The following is a 13,334-nucleotide window of genomic DNA, read 5'->3' as shown; positions in this document are numbered from 1 at the left end:
TATCCTCTCTGGCTCACTTCCCTGACACACTTTCTCTCCTTTTCACCACACCCCTCCCCTCAGTGCTTCCTCTGGCCTTTCTGTGGGAATGACTGACATCTGTGTGTCTCCAGCCCTGACTTCTCTCTAACATTAGGTCCACTTTGCCAACTTCCACCTGGCATCTCCACCTGGATGCGTTCCCTGCATCCCAAATTCAGTATGTCCAACTTGAAATCAAATCTGGGCTCCCTGTTCCAGTCAGCAATGCACCATTTTCCCAGTCACCCAAACTCGTAACTCCAGAGTCTTCATCTCTTGTGGTCTCCAGGGCTAATCTGTATTAAAAACCAGGATGATCCTCTCTATCCTGCAGGTCTCATGCAGGATATGGGAAGGTCAACAGGAAGAGGTGACAGGTAATTACCCTGAAAGTTTCTGCCTCTTTGCCTACCAGCCCAGCAATGGCTGACATTGGGAGCACAGGTCCATAGATAAGATCCTTTGGCAACGAGCTGGGGAAAATTAAGTCCTTTTCATCAAAAATTGACCCATCTTCCATAGGTAGTTTTATTGACCTGCAGAAAAAAAGAAACAGAATAATCAGATCAGCAGAAACTAGTCATTAATGTAACTGCTGTATATTGTTGGTGAGCAACGTGGAGAGGTGTTATAACTTATAAAAAAGAAACAAAATAAAACAGATAAAAGCCAAATAGTAGATTTTAAAATATATATCATAAAAGGAGAAGTAATGCACCTTTAGAAGTTAAATACATAGGGATTTTCAAAATTTCCCAAAGTTAACATCTAAAGCAGGATTGTAAATTTGAATATTGACAGGGTCAGGCAGGTGAAGTGTGCAAGGTGGCAATTGTGGCAAATGTGAAATTGTTTTTCCTCCTAAAAGTGGCAGGCACCACTCAGCTCCAGCCAAGAGGGTGTTTGCTCACATGTGAGAATTTTGGTTCCAAAATTTCAAGAGAATATCATAATCTGGATATTTATGAAGATCTCTCAAGTTTACAATGTTGGCAATCAATTCAAGTAAAAAACACTGTGGGCCAAAATGAACATATATGTAGGTTGTATTCAGCTACCTTTGTGACCCCTGGTATCAAGAATTCATTTTCAAATTTACCATGTATTTACTTTTAATCCATAATACAGCTATCAAGATGAGTTTAGAGAATTCATGGCTTCATGCATTAAATTCAAAACCTCCTTGGTTATGGTTAATAAGTGATGAATAATTTTGCAAAATGATCATGTAAAACAGTACCTACTACTCAAATATGAAGCTTAAGTATTCTGCTTGCATTCTGAACCAGAAATCCACTCACTTTGCTTATAGAAAAACCACAACTCAGCATTCAGAACTAGAAGAGAATATCCGAGGGAAGCAAAAATAGAGAAGCGTATGATAAATTACTTGCCCGCCCTGGCAAAGATCTGCTCGAGTCATGGCCTACAGGGTTGTCAACTCTACTTAGAGACAGATGTGGCTATTCAAAGGGTGCTTGTAAAAATGAAATTGAGACATAACGAGTACTGAGGAGAAAGAAGTGCCCTCTCTCGGGGTTCTGCATTTACAAAACTGGATTTACAAGCTTTACATTTCTCTTAAGAAGGTAATTTGTCAAAAATTGCAATTTCACAGATGTACAAGGCCAACATCTCTTTAGTCTTTGACTTGGGGGAGTATGGTCAGTTCAGGGGCATCTCGAGTCTTTGAACTCTTTTCAACAAAGATACCATTATCATCAGCCATCACCAGGACATTGGTCACAGTATTTCTCTTTGACCCAGTTCTATTTAAATAAGTAACTCCCATGACTTTACTGTATGCAACTACCCTTTTCTTTGTAGATAATGTGGCTGAAGGTGTATAATCTATGTATGAAATCTCCATAGCTAAAAGTTTCTTATGTTTGAGATTTCAGTTGGACATCAAAGTAATCGGAGCAAAAGGTCATAACCATTCTTTTTATGCAACAGGCATGGTTTGAAACAGTAAGCACAAATAAAATTTTGGAAAATTAAATCATGCTGGAAAAAGCTCTAGGAGGACTTGATATTTACAAGGAACTCATTGGGAAATCAAGTCACAGAGAATCTTTGTGAAATGCAACCACTCCAAGGTCATTATATATGTAGAAAGATATTATAACTTAAAATGTATGTATAAAACCACTTAATTAATCAAATTGATCCAATCACATTACATGAATGTAAATAGAGACCACCACTTTACTGTGCTGTAATGAAGTCTCTTACTTTGCTTTGAGATAATGTTCCTCATTACTTCTTTCCACGGTCCACACAGTCACTGAACTTGGACTTGACAAGCATAGCTGGTGCCAGTTCATGGGGTTAAAAGTCATCTGGCTCACATCCACACCGAGTTGTGACTTCTTGCACAAAATGACACTCGATTCCCAGTTCCTTAGAGAAAAATTGCATTTGGTGAAAAATAATTCATTTGAATTTCATCATCTTGAGAATATTTAATTATCTGAAAACAATTTACATAAATTGAGACTTAATTTATTATACATTATTATACACAACTATGACATTAATATCAAATTTATAAATAATCATGCTTATCATTATACTGTACCTAAGAAAGTAAAACAACTATTTTTTAAACATCATCCTATCATATGCTGCCAAGGCTATTTTAATCTTCCTTATTAAATCTGTATTTGACTCATCCAAATTGAGAAAATGGAATATATCATCACACTTGCTGAAAAGTAAGTGTAGGTGTCTATAAGTTCCTACATATGAGTACTCCAGAGATCTTGGGTGTACTGTACACGTTGATGCCAATTGATCATCTACTGATATGCAAGGCATTTTCTCAATCATTTCTGGAACATTTGGCACTTCCCCTTAACAAGGCTCCCCTGAAGTTTATATTATGGATGAAAGAGTGAGTGCAGCTTTGAAGCTGGCCACATGGAATGACCCAGATGTGTCTTACGCACAGGTACTTCCTGTACAGCTGGTACAGTGTTCCACTCTCTGAACACATAATTGTTCCAATGTCTCTAAAAACAACTACTTCAAACTGAGTTCTAATATAGAGACCATCTTAACTTTAACATTAGTGGGAAATATGCAAATGACTCAAAGGTATCATTATTTTTTAAAAAAGATGAAACTTTATGTATTTACAAATGGTTTGTTTACCTGACAAGGAGATAATTACTATAATACGTTAATAAAAAGAGAAAGATGATAGTTAATTTAGCTCTCATTTAGCTTTTGCCCTACCAAATTTTATGCCTAAAACTAGTAACTATATTAAATGTTATGATTAGGGCTTTTATTATTTCCATTTTTTTCATTTCAGATTTTTCATGTATATGTGCTGTGATAAAGTCCAGAAGGACAAGTGACCCAATGTAAAGGTATTATGTAAATTCCTACAACAAGTGAAATGTAACCCAAATGAAAGGAATGCTGCAGAATGCTAGAACTTACCACACAGCGAATTCAAATTCAGGGAGAGAGGAGTAACTAGCCAGGTAGGTGCCGCAGTAACTGAATGAAAGTAAAGTGTAGTCCAGAAGAACATTGCCTAAAATATAAAATCCATTACAAGGAAATAATGATCATATTCTGAGATTAACTATAGTCTATAGTTCATTTCCCTTTTCTAATAATTTTCACGTAATCCAAAAACATTTAACTCTTTAAATAAGATCTCCTGGCTAATTTCTAACATTATGAACAGAAAGTTAAGAGCAAAGTTAAGATCCATTTTTAAAAGATTTTAGAGAGAATTAAGACTATGAATTCACCTTCTCGAGACTTCAAGGTGCAACTGAGCACACTGCACCATGTATATCCCAATGTGATTTGAAATGACCCAAGATCCATAAAATAGTCCATAAATATATGGAACATTGTAATTAGAAAAGTTATTCAAACAATTTTAAATACCTTGGGGGAGATGTAATAGTTCTATTATGTTGGTGTAAAAGTAATTGCGGTTTCTGCAATTTTTTTTTTTATTTAGAATTTTTTTATTAGTTTCAGGTGCACAAGACAAAGTAATACTTAGACGTTTATCTTTTATATCCCTCACACTGTGTGAACTCCTCTCCCCCCATTCACTATCCCTCTGACATCTCACAGAGCCATTATATTTCCACTGTCTCTATTCCTAATGCTGTACTAACGCTTCTTGTAAGTACATACATATATATATACATACATACACTTGTAGTTGAGATGCCTGATCAGTGTATTGTACACCTGAAGCTGAAGCTGAACAATAATGAATGCAATTGTTTTTAACCTTTTAAACCGCAATTACTTTTGCACCAACCTAATAGCTTACTTCCATATCTCTATACCTTAGGCTATATCTGGCCCTTAGCTTAATATCCTCTGGTTCTTAGAAGTACTACAAAAAGCTCTATTCTCATTCGTACCTAGAGTTGAAGAAATGAAACATGACTTTAAAAGTCTTAGCAACAGTGTGTTTAAAACGTGCATCATGAGGATGCTAAAACGGAAGTGTCTGCTTCTGCCTCCCTGCATATGAGGCTCTGGTTTTCCTTCTCCTTTATCTGCTGCTTTTTGCCTTGTCCTATGCCTGTCTTTTTTACATTCATGTCCCTATTGCTACTTCTGTGTATTTTTAATGGCTCTGTTTCCTGCTTTTTCACTCTTCTCACTTTAATTGACCACAATATAATGCTAAACTTGGTCATTTATTGAATTTATTTAGCATAATCTGATCTACCAAAAAACAAACACACACACACACACACACACACAAAGCTTGTAGTTTTTAAGCATCAAAAAATGTTTTATTTCAATAGTCATTTTAAAAAGTGTCATTTAAACCAAGGTGAGATTTTTCTGCTTATTAAGGTCACTTTTATTTTTAAAGCCGATACTTCATAGGCAAAGTGCAATGAAATTGGTAGCACTTTTTTTGCTAAAGGTGGGAGTATAAATTGATACAATCTTTCTGGGAAGTAAATATTTACTCTATCGGACTCAGTTAAACCCACTTCAAGACCTAGAATTCACTTTGAAGGAAGTAATCAGAAATATGGTCAAAGGTTTGTGTGCAAAGGAGTTGCACTGGTATCGTAGCAAAAGACTGAAAACAACCTACAATTTCCAAAACCATGAATATGGCTAAATAAGTTAAAATATCCCATAAAGTGATTATGCAAACATTAAAATTCACATTTTCAAAGAATTATTAATTATAAAATGTTCAATAACAGGCAACAACAACAAACCTATAGGAGTAATACTATGTATGATCCAAGTTTCATTTTTTAAAATGAATTATGTATATTTAATCCATGATTATTATAGCCAGAAAAAGCAAAATTACAGTTAAAGAAAAGATATGTATTTTGTGGTGTGGGCAAGTTCATTTTCCATTATTCTAATGGGATATTTGTCTTTTTCCTTATTGTTTCAAAAATGCTCTGAAAATATTTGATCATAGTCATTCCAAATATTTTCCTCAGTTTATTCGCCTTTTAAGTTTTCAGGGTATTTTTGATGTTCCTTAAGTTTTAAATTTGTATCTAATCTGTCAATCTTTCTATTTTTAATTTTTTCCTTTCTATGAAAAGTTCTTCCTCATCCAAAAATCATTTCAATTTTCTACTACTTTTCAATGGATTTGTTGTTGATATTGAACTCTTATTTTCGGCTGATTCATGTTTTGATGTATACTATGGGTACCTAATTAGATACTTCTGTTCAAATAGTTCTCCTAACACCACTGTTGAATAATCCATATCATCTATTTTTGTGTGTGTGTAGGAGTGTCTTTTATCATGTACTTAGCTTTATAACAAGAGGGACCAAAAAATGTATACATTTTAAGAAAGGAAAAAACTGTATCAAAATCGTAATACTCGATATATACCGATAACAAAAGATGAATACAAGTCATGTGCCCACACTGTTTTGGCACCCCCAGTATATTCTAGAATCTGTCCCCAGTCTGCAACTCTTTCACTGATCCTGTGATCCCTGCATCAATACCACACTCTTAATTACTATAGTATCCTCATGGTAAAAAGGCCGTCTTGCCTTGCCATTGTTCTCTTTTAAATTATTCCCATTCTCTACTTTTTGTTCTTCCAGATGAACTTTCAAATCATTTCACTTAAGTACTCTTGGTTCTGTAAAACATATGGTAAACCTATGAATTACTTTCTGTGAAGAATATCAGAAATGTGTCTATAATAACCAGGCTTTCCATCCGGGAATGTCTCTAATATATTTAAATATTTTAAATCAGTGATTTTTGTGGTTTTCTTCATTGACGTCAATCACATTTCTTCTCTGAATTATTCCTAAGTATTTAAATCTTCTAATTGTGTGGATATTTATTTGGAAACCAGCATCTTATTGAGCATTTTTTTATTGGTCTGAGTAGACTATTGCATTACCCATTTTCTCTTTTCCCATAGCGATACTTTTTCTCAGTTTCATATTTTGTTGCATTGGCTAGAACTTCCACGTTGATATTAACTAATAATGGTAATAACAGGTGTCTTTGATGACTTATTCCTAATTTTACTGTGAATGCCTGTAGAGTTTAATTCAATATGAACGTTGGTTATTGGTTTGGATTACCTTTCAATTGCTTGGATAGGGCTATAGCCAAATAACCAAGCTGGGGAAATTTTAGAGATGAAGGGTAGGTACAATCCACACACACAGTTCCCACTGTACAAATGGGTTATGTTTTGAAAGTTGTTTTAATCTGTGAGAACACAAATTTCTCACCAATAAGATGTTAAATTATAGTAAAGTTCCCTGGCTTGACCCAAAAACATCTTGACCCGTCAGGTTACAGAACTAAGATCAGCCTTAAGCTCTCCTGAGATTTATGTGTTAAATGAAGGAGGGGCTCATGAGATGGAGGCTCCAGTAGATGTACAGCAGCCCATCTGAGTCAGCTGTATCTAAGAATGAGTCATTGATCATTTAAATGGTAGGTAACAGTGACTGACATATTATATATGTCACATATGTCACATATGACATGTGTATACATATAATTTCATTTAGTGTCACTACAGCCTTAACTGTAGATGCTACCATTACTCCCATTTCACGGAAAAGAAAATTGAGGCTCAGAGACTTATCTTTACAAGTTATGCCACATCAATTCACCTAGATTTTCAATAAATCATCAGGAAAGAAAAAATTGTTCTGGAAAAAGTTTTCAAGCTGCATTTAGTGCTGTAAATGAGTCTTCTAGGGTAATGCTTCTCAAGCATAATGTGCATATGAATCACCCGGGGAATCTGTTAAAATGCAGATTCTAATTCAGTAAGTCTGGGATGAGAGCGGTTTCTGCGTTTATGACCAGCAGCCTAGGAGATGCTACTGTAGAAGGCAAGCAGACCACACTTTGCGTAGCAAGGCTCTAGCCCACTTCATCATTTGTGGTCAGCCTGATTCCTTCCTTAAAAATGTGTAACACACACACACACACAGACACACACACACACCTCGTCCAAAAAAACCTTTATTTATAAGAACTAGATTTGGTCACATCTTCTAACAAAATCTTTCAGTTATGGCAGAGGAAGGGTCTTACAAGATACCTTTTAATTTGGTCCTTCTGGTCAATTCAGGAAAGCTGTATACGTAGATGAGGGGTTTTAGCTTCCGGTCAGAAAAAGCCACAACTTCATAAGGAATATTAGTTGCCACGACGCCCACAATTCCGTTCATACACTGGAGTACAGTCTTTTTCTTGGTTTCAATATTAATAAATATTACAAAATTCCCACTGGGGTAGCAAATGGTGCTATCGTTGACGAAATGAACATCCTGCTTAGGGAATCCTTGCACCCATCTTTAGGGAAAAGATATGTCACCATCAATATTATACATTTCAAATATTTTCTTTTTTTGACAAAGGAATCAAAAGGTCATCAAAATCTCTGAAACACATCTATTCTATTTTCACCCTTTCTGCCCAAAATAATCTCTGAGATAAAAGAACACTTATACTGGCTGTGAGGACAGCTTGAGTCCAGGCACTATAGAAATTTAAATGTAGACCTAAAATTCTATAGGTCTCAAGTTCCTTCTTAGAGAACTTTTTCAGTGAAGCAAATCCTCTGATCAAACCTGAGAAAGTCACAGAAGGATTTCTGGGGTCTTGTATACATGAAAAAAGAAAAAGTGAAAACAGTAGAGAGAGGAGCTTGATCCTAATTGAAAACAGGGTGTATCCTGGGCCTTTCTTTTGTAATTAGCTTTGATTTAAAAAATAAATTTAAACAACTGTGAATATGACAGCCTGCTTTGTGGTTGTAAGTGGAGTAGGAAATTTGCCTTTTTACAAAGATTAAGCATGGATAGCCATATTTTAGATCTAAAAACACAGAAAAGGGCACAAAATAAAAGGAATTAAGTCAACATGAATGAGGAGGTTAGAACATAAAAGCAACATACTTTTACGTAAGAAGTGTGTGGTGGGTGTATGCTAGCAGTTAGGAGAGTTTGAGATGAGGGGAGATTCTAGTTTTATTTAAATATTAAAGATATCCTTAAAGATAGATGGTGGAGAAGGCAAGAGAAGGGCACTGGTTTGGTAAGAAACTTCAAGAGATTGGAGAGTACAGCCAGGACCGGGCGGAGTATGCTGTGTGGAACAGAGCAGATAACAGTCTAGAATACGGAAGGAAAAAAACACCACCTTTATCTGTGCAGCGCTTTATGCTTTTCAAAGACCACTATAAAAGCAAATAAATCCCAAGTTAGTGGTTAGCAGTTAGGAGGAAGGGACTGACGGACGTAAATTCGGGGGGAAATCACCAAAGAGTACAAGAAGGGGATGGGCTGTCATTGGGATGGGGTAGGGGTGGGGGGTACTTATGAAAGGTCTGGGGAAAACGGATCACTGACAGCAATACTGAGCCAGAAAGAGGAGGCAGAAAGGAACAGTGGAGGAGAGCAATATCGGGTAAGTGAGAGAGGGGCGGGAGACTTGGGGGCCGGAGGTGCGGAGAAAGACAAGTGGAGATGCGGTCATTGAATAAAGGGATCGAGAGAAGAGGTCACACAGAGAGGGAGTCTACTCGAAGGCGATGGGTTTGAGAAGAGGTCGAAGTTTCCGGGAGAGAGCAGATCTAAAGAATGGGAGGAAGAAGATGGTAGGGAAGGGATATAGGTCAGAAGAAGTTTCCGCGAGACCGAAGTCAGTCGCGGGGCAGCGGCGCCACACCTCACGGACAGGGACGCGCTGCCAGTGTTGGCCAAGTGGCGCTCCTCTAGCTCCCGGCTTTGTGCCATGGGCCGCGTTTCTCTCAGCGGGTCCCCTGGCAGCAAACGCTGGACTCCGGACCCGGTCTGCAACGGTTACGCCGAGGTCCCCAGCTGCAGGGCCAGCGTAACCTCCACTGTTTGCACTGTAGCCAGGAGACCGTAACCTCTGCTCCCATTGGCTCTGCCCTTTCGGCCTGTTCTTTCTAGAGCCGAGCGAATTGGTGGAAGGGCTGCCTCATGTTGGCCAATGGACGGGCGGCGAACGAAGCGAGGGGCGGGCCCTTCGGAGCTGGCGTGGCGGGGCCAACCCTGTGGCAAATACTTACAATATTGATAACACTAGCAGAAATTAATATTGAGTGCTGACCAAGCCACATGTTATTTGAAGCCCCCAAGGGGGGGGGAACGGGGGGGGCTGAGAGCAGTTTTTGGAAAGTTATTAAGGCAGGACGACAGATTGGATGAACGGGGAAGGGCAGTGTGATTGGAGCGGAGGGAAATAAGTAGAAAATACTGAAGATGAGGCTGGAGGAGCCCAGGGCCATCTAGGTAAAGGCCAAGTTGAGAATTCTGGTCCTTAGGCTAAGAGCCCAGGAACGGCATTACATGGTTTTAAATGGGAATAATATGATCAGATTTATGTTTATGAAAGATTATTCTGTCTGCAGGAAGATTATCCATTTGGTAGGAGATTAGAAATAGGAAGATGTTAGAAGGTGATTTTATGGTGCTGACAAGGGAAGCTAACGCAGGGTTTCTCAGGTTCAGCACTATTGGCATTTTGGGCTGGATAGGGCACAACACACAAACTTCTCAGCATTCAAACACAGTAAGTAGTCTTTTGTTTCAGGGACCCCGGGGCAAAAGTGGAGAAGAATTTCTCTAGGGTGGGGAAGGGGTTTAATCACAATGGTAGATCTTTAGGGTTGTTTAGGGTGGCAGCCGTGCTGGGGGAATATTGAGTCCTTGGGGAATGTTGAGTGCTCTACAGATGGATCGGTCCTCTAAAGCATGGCAGGGGCACCCTTTGTAGCTGTCATGGGTGGCACTCTGTCACATATGTTTGACAATCTATGCACTTAGTGAAAGATTACATAATGTAGGAGGAAAACTTTGTAGGAGCTGATGAAAGAGGAAACAGAGTTTATAAATGTAATAAAATATATTACTTTACAAATATAGGAATCAATTTGAATTGTGGCACAAATATCACTTAAAATAGCACTTTAGGAGAGCATTAAGTACCAAGTTTTTGAAGACCATGGTTTACCATTGAAACCGGAGGCCAACCGAGTCTGTGGCTTGTCTTCGCTGCTCAGCTAATAGACCGACACAGGAGCTGGGTCATAGAATAAGCATTTATTATCAGAGCACTGGTGGTCTGAGAAGGCAGCAGGTTAACACCTCCAAAAATTGCCTGAACATTCTCAGACCAGCTTGGGGTATTTAAGGGAAAATCTGGGCGTTCCTCTAAAGGCTACGTGAGGGTTCTGGGACTCTGCATGGAGCCTAACCTCTGCAGGTCAAGGAAAGGTGAAGCGGGGGGATGTCTCGAGGGGTCCCAACCGGGCCCTGCTTCACCATCATTACACATTTAAGATTTGAGTTTGAATAACCTCACCAAGACTTACGATCCTCTTCAAAAGCTTCAAGTCTCATCTGCATTAAATTCTCCATTGAGCCTTCTCACAAAAGTAAAAGCTTAAAAGCACCAAAATTCATCAGTACATTTCTATCCTTTATACTTTATATCCTTTCATCTGACTTCCCTTCAATTTCTTTTGCCTTTAGGGTTTTTCACATTACTTGTGTTTCTAGAGACAAACAGTGCTTTCCAAAAAATACATGTTCTGCGATCACAAGTTTCTACTGGTAGACACTTGGCCTGACAAGTTTACAATCGGGCATTTCATTGTATTCTCTGACAAAAGCTTGTGTCCACAAGAAAATGAGGATGAAGTGATGAAAATATCTGAGTTCAGCTTATACTCTCAGTGGCTATGTGGTTTATAGAAAAGAGCCCTGGACCTGAAAATTCATGTTCTTACTCTGTCTCTGCTTCACACTGTGTAGTTGGTAACTGGAAAAGCCATTGAAACTTTCTGTAATTTAACTTCATCATCTGTAAAGTGAAAATAATATTTTTCCTGCCTAACTTCACAGGGTTGTTAAATGAAATAATGTATATGAGAAAGATTTTATATACAAAATGTGTGGTACAGACACATGGTCTTATTACATAGTTGGAAGTCATTTCCCCCAGCTGTTCAGCCTGGGAAGGAAGGTGATTTCCGTGCACACTGACGTGCATGCATCACGTTCAGCCTGGCTACCTGGTCACAAGGCTATGCCAAATTTTTTTCTCTGAATACATAGAATACTATTGTGGGCTAAGTCTAAGAAGGAAGATTATCAAGTTCCCTTAAATTATTAATTGGCATCAGTAACACAAGTTTGTGTTCTAGAGCAGTTATGGATTAGAACATATTAGTGGTATGATGTGGGGACAGAGCCCCAGAAAGCAGTTTCCAGGCTCTCTGCCTCATGTGGAAAGGTGCTGGCTCAGGTAGTAGATAGCCATCAGCTGTGGCTGGTTGGCCGTCAGCTGTAACCATTGAGCCATTGGCCACTAATATAACTGCTGCAGCTACGGAGGGAAGTCGAGGAGGAGGAGAGAGGAGGAGACTGAAGGAGAGTGGAGGAGAATAGGTCAGTTGGCAGCAAAGCGGACAGCAGGTCGCACGTCGTGTAAACCCAGCATCCGGTGAGACCATAGTGGTATGACTTCCCTACCTATGGCTCCGTGGGTGTTCCTTTTTGGCCTCACCATGTCCTGCGTTCTTATGTGGGGAGCGGGACCAGAGACCCTGCAGGCTGCCCCGCATGACACTTGGCGTAGCGAGCAGGGTCCCCCGCACGACACCCTGCAGGACATATGACCTTTTTACTAAGTCATTACCAGCCCTCCCCCTTTTTTTAAATGAAAGAACATGAAACAAAATTTCACAATGCATCCCACATGGTAAAGGTAAATAATGTTGCAAATATCTGTGTGTGTGTGCGCGCGCGTGTGTGTGTATTTGTATTTTTGTACTTGATCATTAAATAAAATGCATTTTGTCCTTAAAAAAGGTCACTAAGTACTTTAGAAGTGATTATGAGTGAATATATATACATATATATACATATATATATACACACACATAGGGTGCCAAAAAATGTATACACATTTTAAGAAAGGAAAACTATTAAAATTGTAATACTCAATATATACTGATAAGAAAAGATGAATACAAGTCACATTTGACTTCTGCAATTACAAGAGGTGCTCAAAATGGTTACCATCAGCGTCCAAACACTTCTGATTATGGGGAACAACAGCTTGAGCAATGTTGACCAAAGTGTCCATTTATAGACATTTTTTGGCACCCCTGGTGTATGTATGTGTGTGTATATATATATATATTATTCAAGCTCCTTTCTTTATGGAGCATTTATTCCTGTATGGCTTCTTATTGTGAGGATTATAATTTTTTATTTCATTTGACCTTACTCTGGGCCCTACAAATTCTTTCACTCAATCATTCAGCCAGAATCTTTCCCTGGAATCTCTTTGATAAAGGCTATTTCTCCCTGCTATGGACTGTCACAGAATGTTAATTTTTAAAGAAACATTCTTATTCACGAGTTCACATTAAGGGACCTTAATTTTTTAAAAGAGATTTTAAATATAATTAATTAAAATAATAACAGTGAAACACTTCATGTGACTTTCAATATTCCTAACTTTATAAAAAACACCTTATCGATATCAATTTATTATATATTAGTAAGTAGAAAATTATTTAAGTTGCATTCCTGAAAAGTCACAGAAGAATGTTGTGTCAAGTGTGTGTATATGATGATATTTCGACATGATATTTAGGAGGTATTTCTTATCACTAGGACCTCTAACTCTTGATCTCTACCTAGCAGAATTAGTAGAGGTGAGCCCACTCGGGTTAATTATTGACAATTACAGCGGCAAAAAGGTGAGATATTATTTTTCCTTGTGACTAACAGCAGTGTGT

The 13,334-nt window shown here is 38.2% G+C and overlaps 1 protein-coding gene across 6 annotated transcripts in view; it reads right to left on the bottom strand.

Moving 5' to 3' along the window:
- The window catches only part of CFAP43 (cilia and flagella associated protein 43), a 76,635-nt gene extending 67,252 nt beyond the window's left edge, over positions 1-9,383 (bottom strand). For all 6 annotated transcript variants that reach the window (XR_004425303.1, XM_033130447.1, XM_033130449.1 and 3 more), the window contains exons 1-5: positions 9,224-9,383; positions 7,593-7,846; positions 3,472-3,568; positions 2,257-2,424; positions 407-557 (exon numbers count right to left, since the gene is read on the bottom strand). Coding sequence is in view for 5 of the 6 variants with exons in the window: in XM_033130447.1 (XP_032986338.1) it covers positions 407-557; positions 2,257-2,424; positions 3,472-3,568; positions 7,593-7,846; positions 9,224-9,291 (738 nt within the window). In the remaining variant the exon portion in view is untranslated. The remainder of the gene's footprint in view (positions 1-406; positions 558-2,256; positions 2,425-3,471; positions 3,569-7,592; positions 7,847-9,223) is intronic.
- Positions 9,384-13,334: the final 3,951 nt, after the last annotated feature.

This window comes from Rhinolophus ferrumequinum, chromosome 16, assembly GCF_004115265.2.
Source record: "Rhinolophus ferrumequinum isolate MPI-CBG mRhiFer1 chromosome 16, mRhiFer1_v1.p, whole genome shotgun sequence".
NCBI lineage: Eukaryota > Metazoa > Chordata > Mammalia > Chiroptera > Rhinolophidae > Rhinolophus > Rhinolophus ferrumequinum.
The sequence above is the reverse complement of the archived record's forward strand: the minus strand, read 5'-3'. Positions and strand labels throughout refer to the sequence as shown.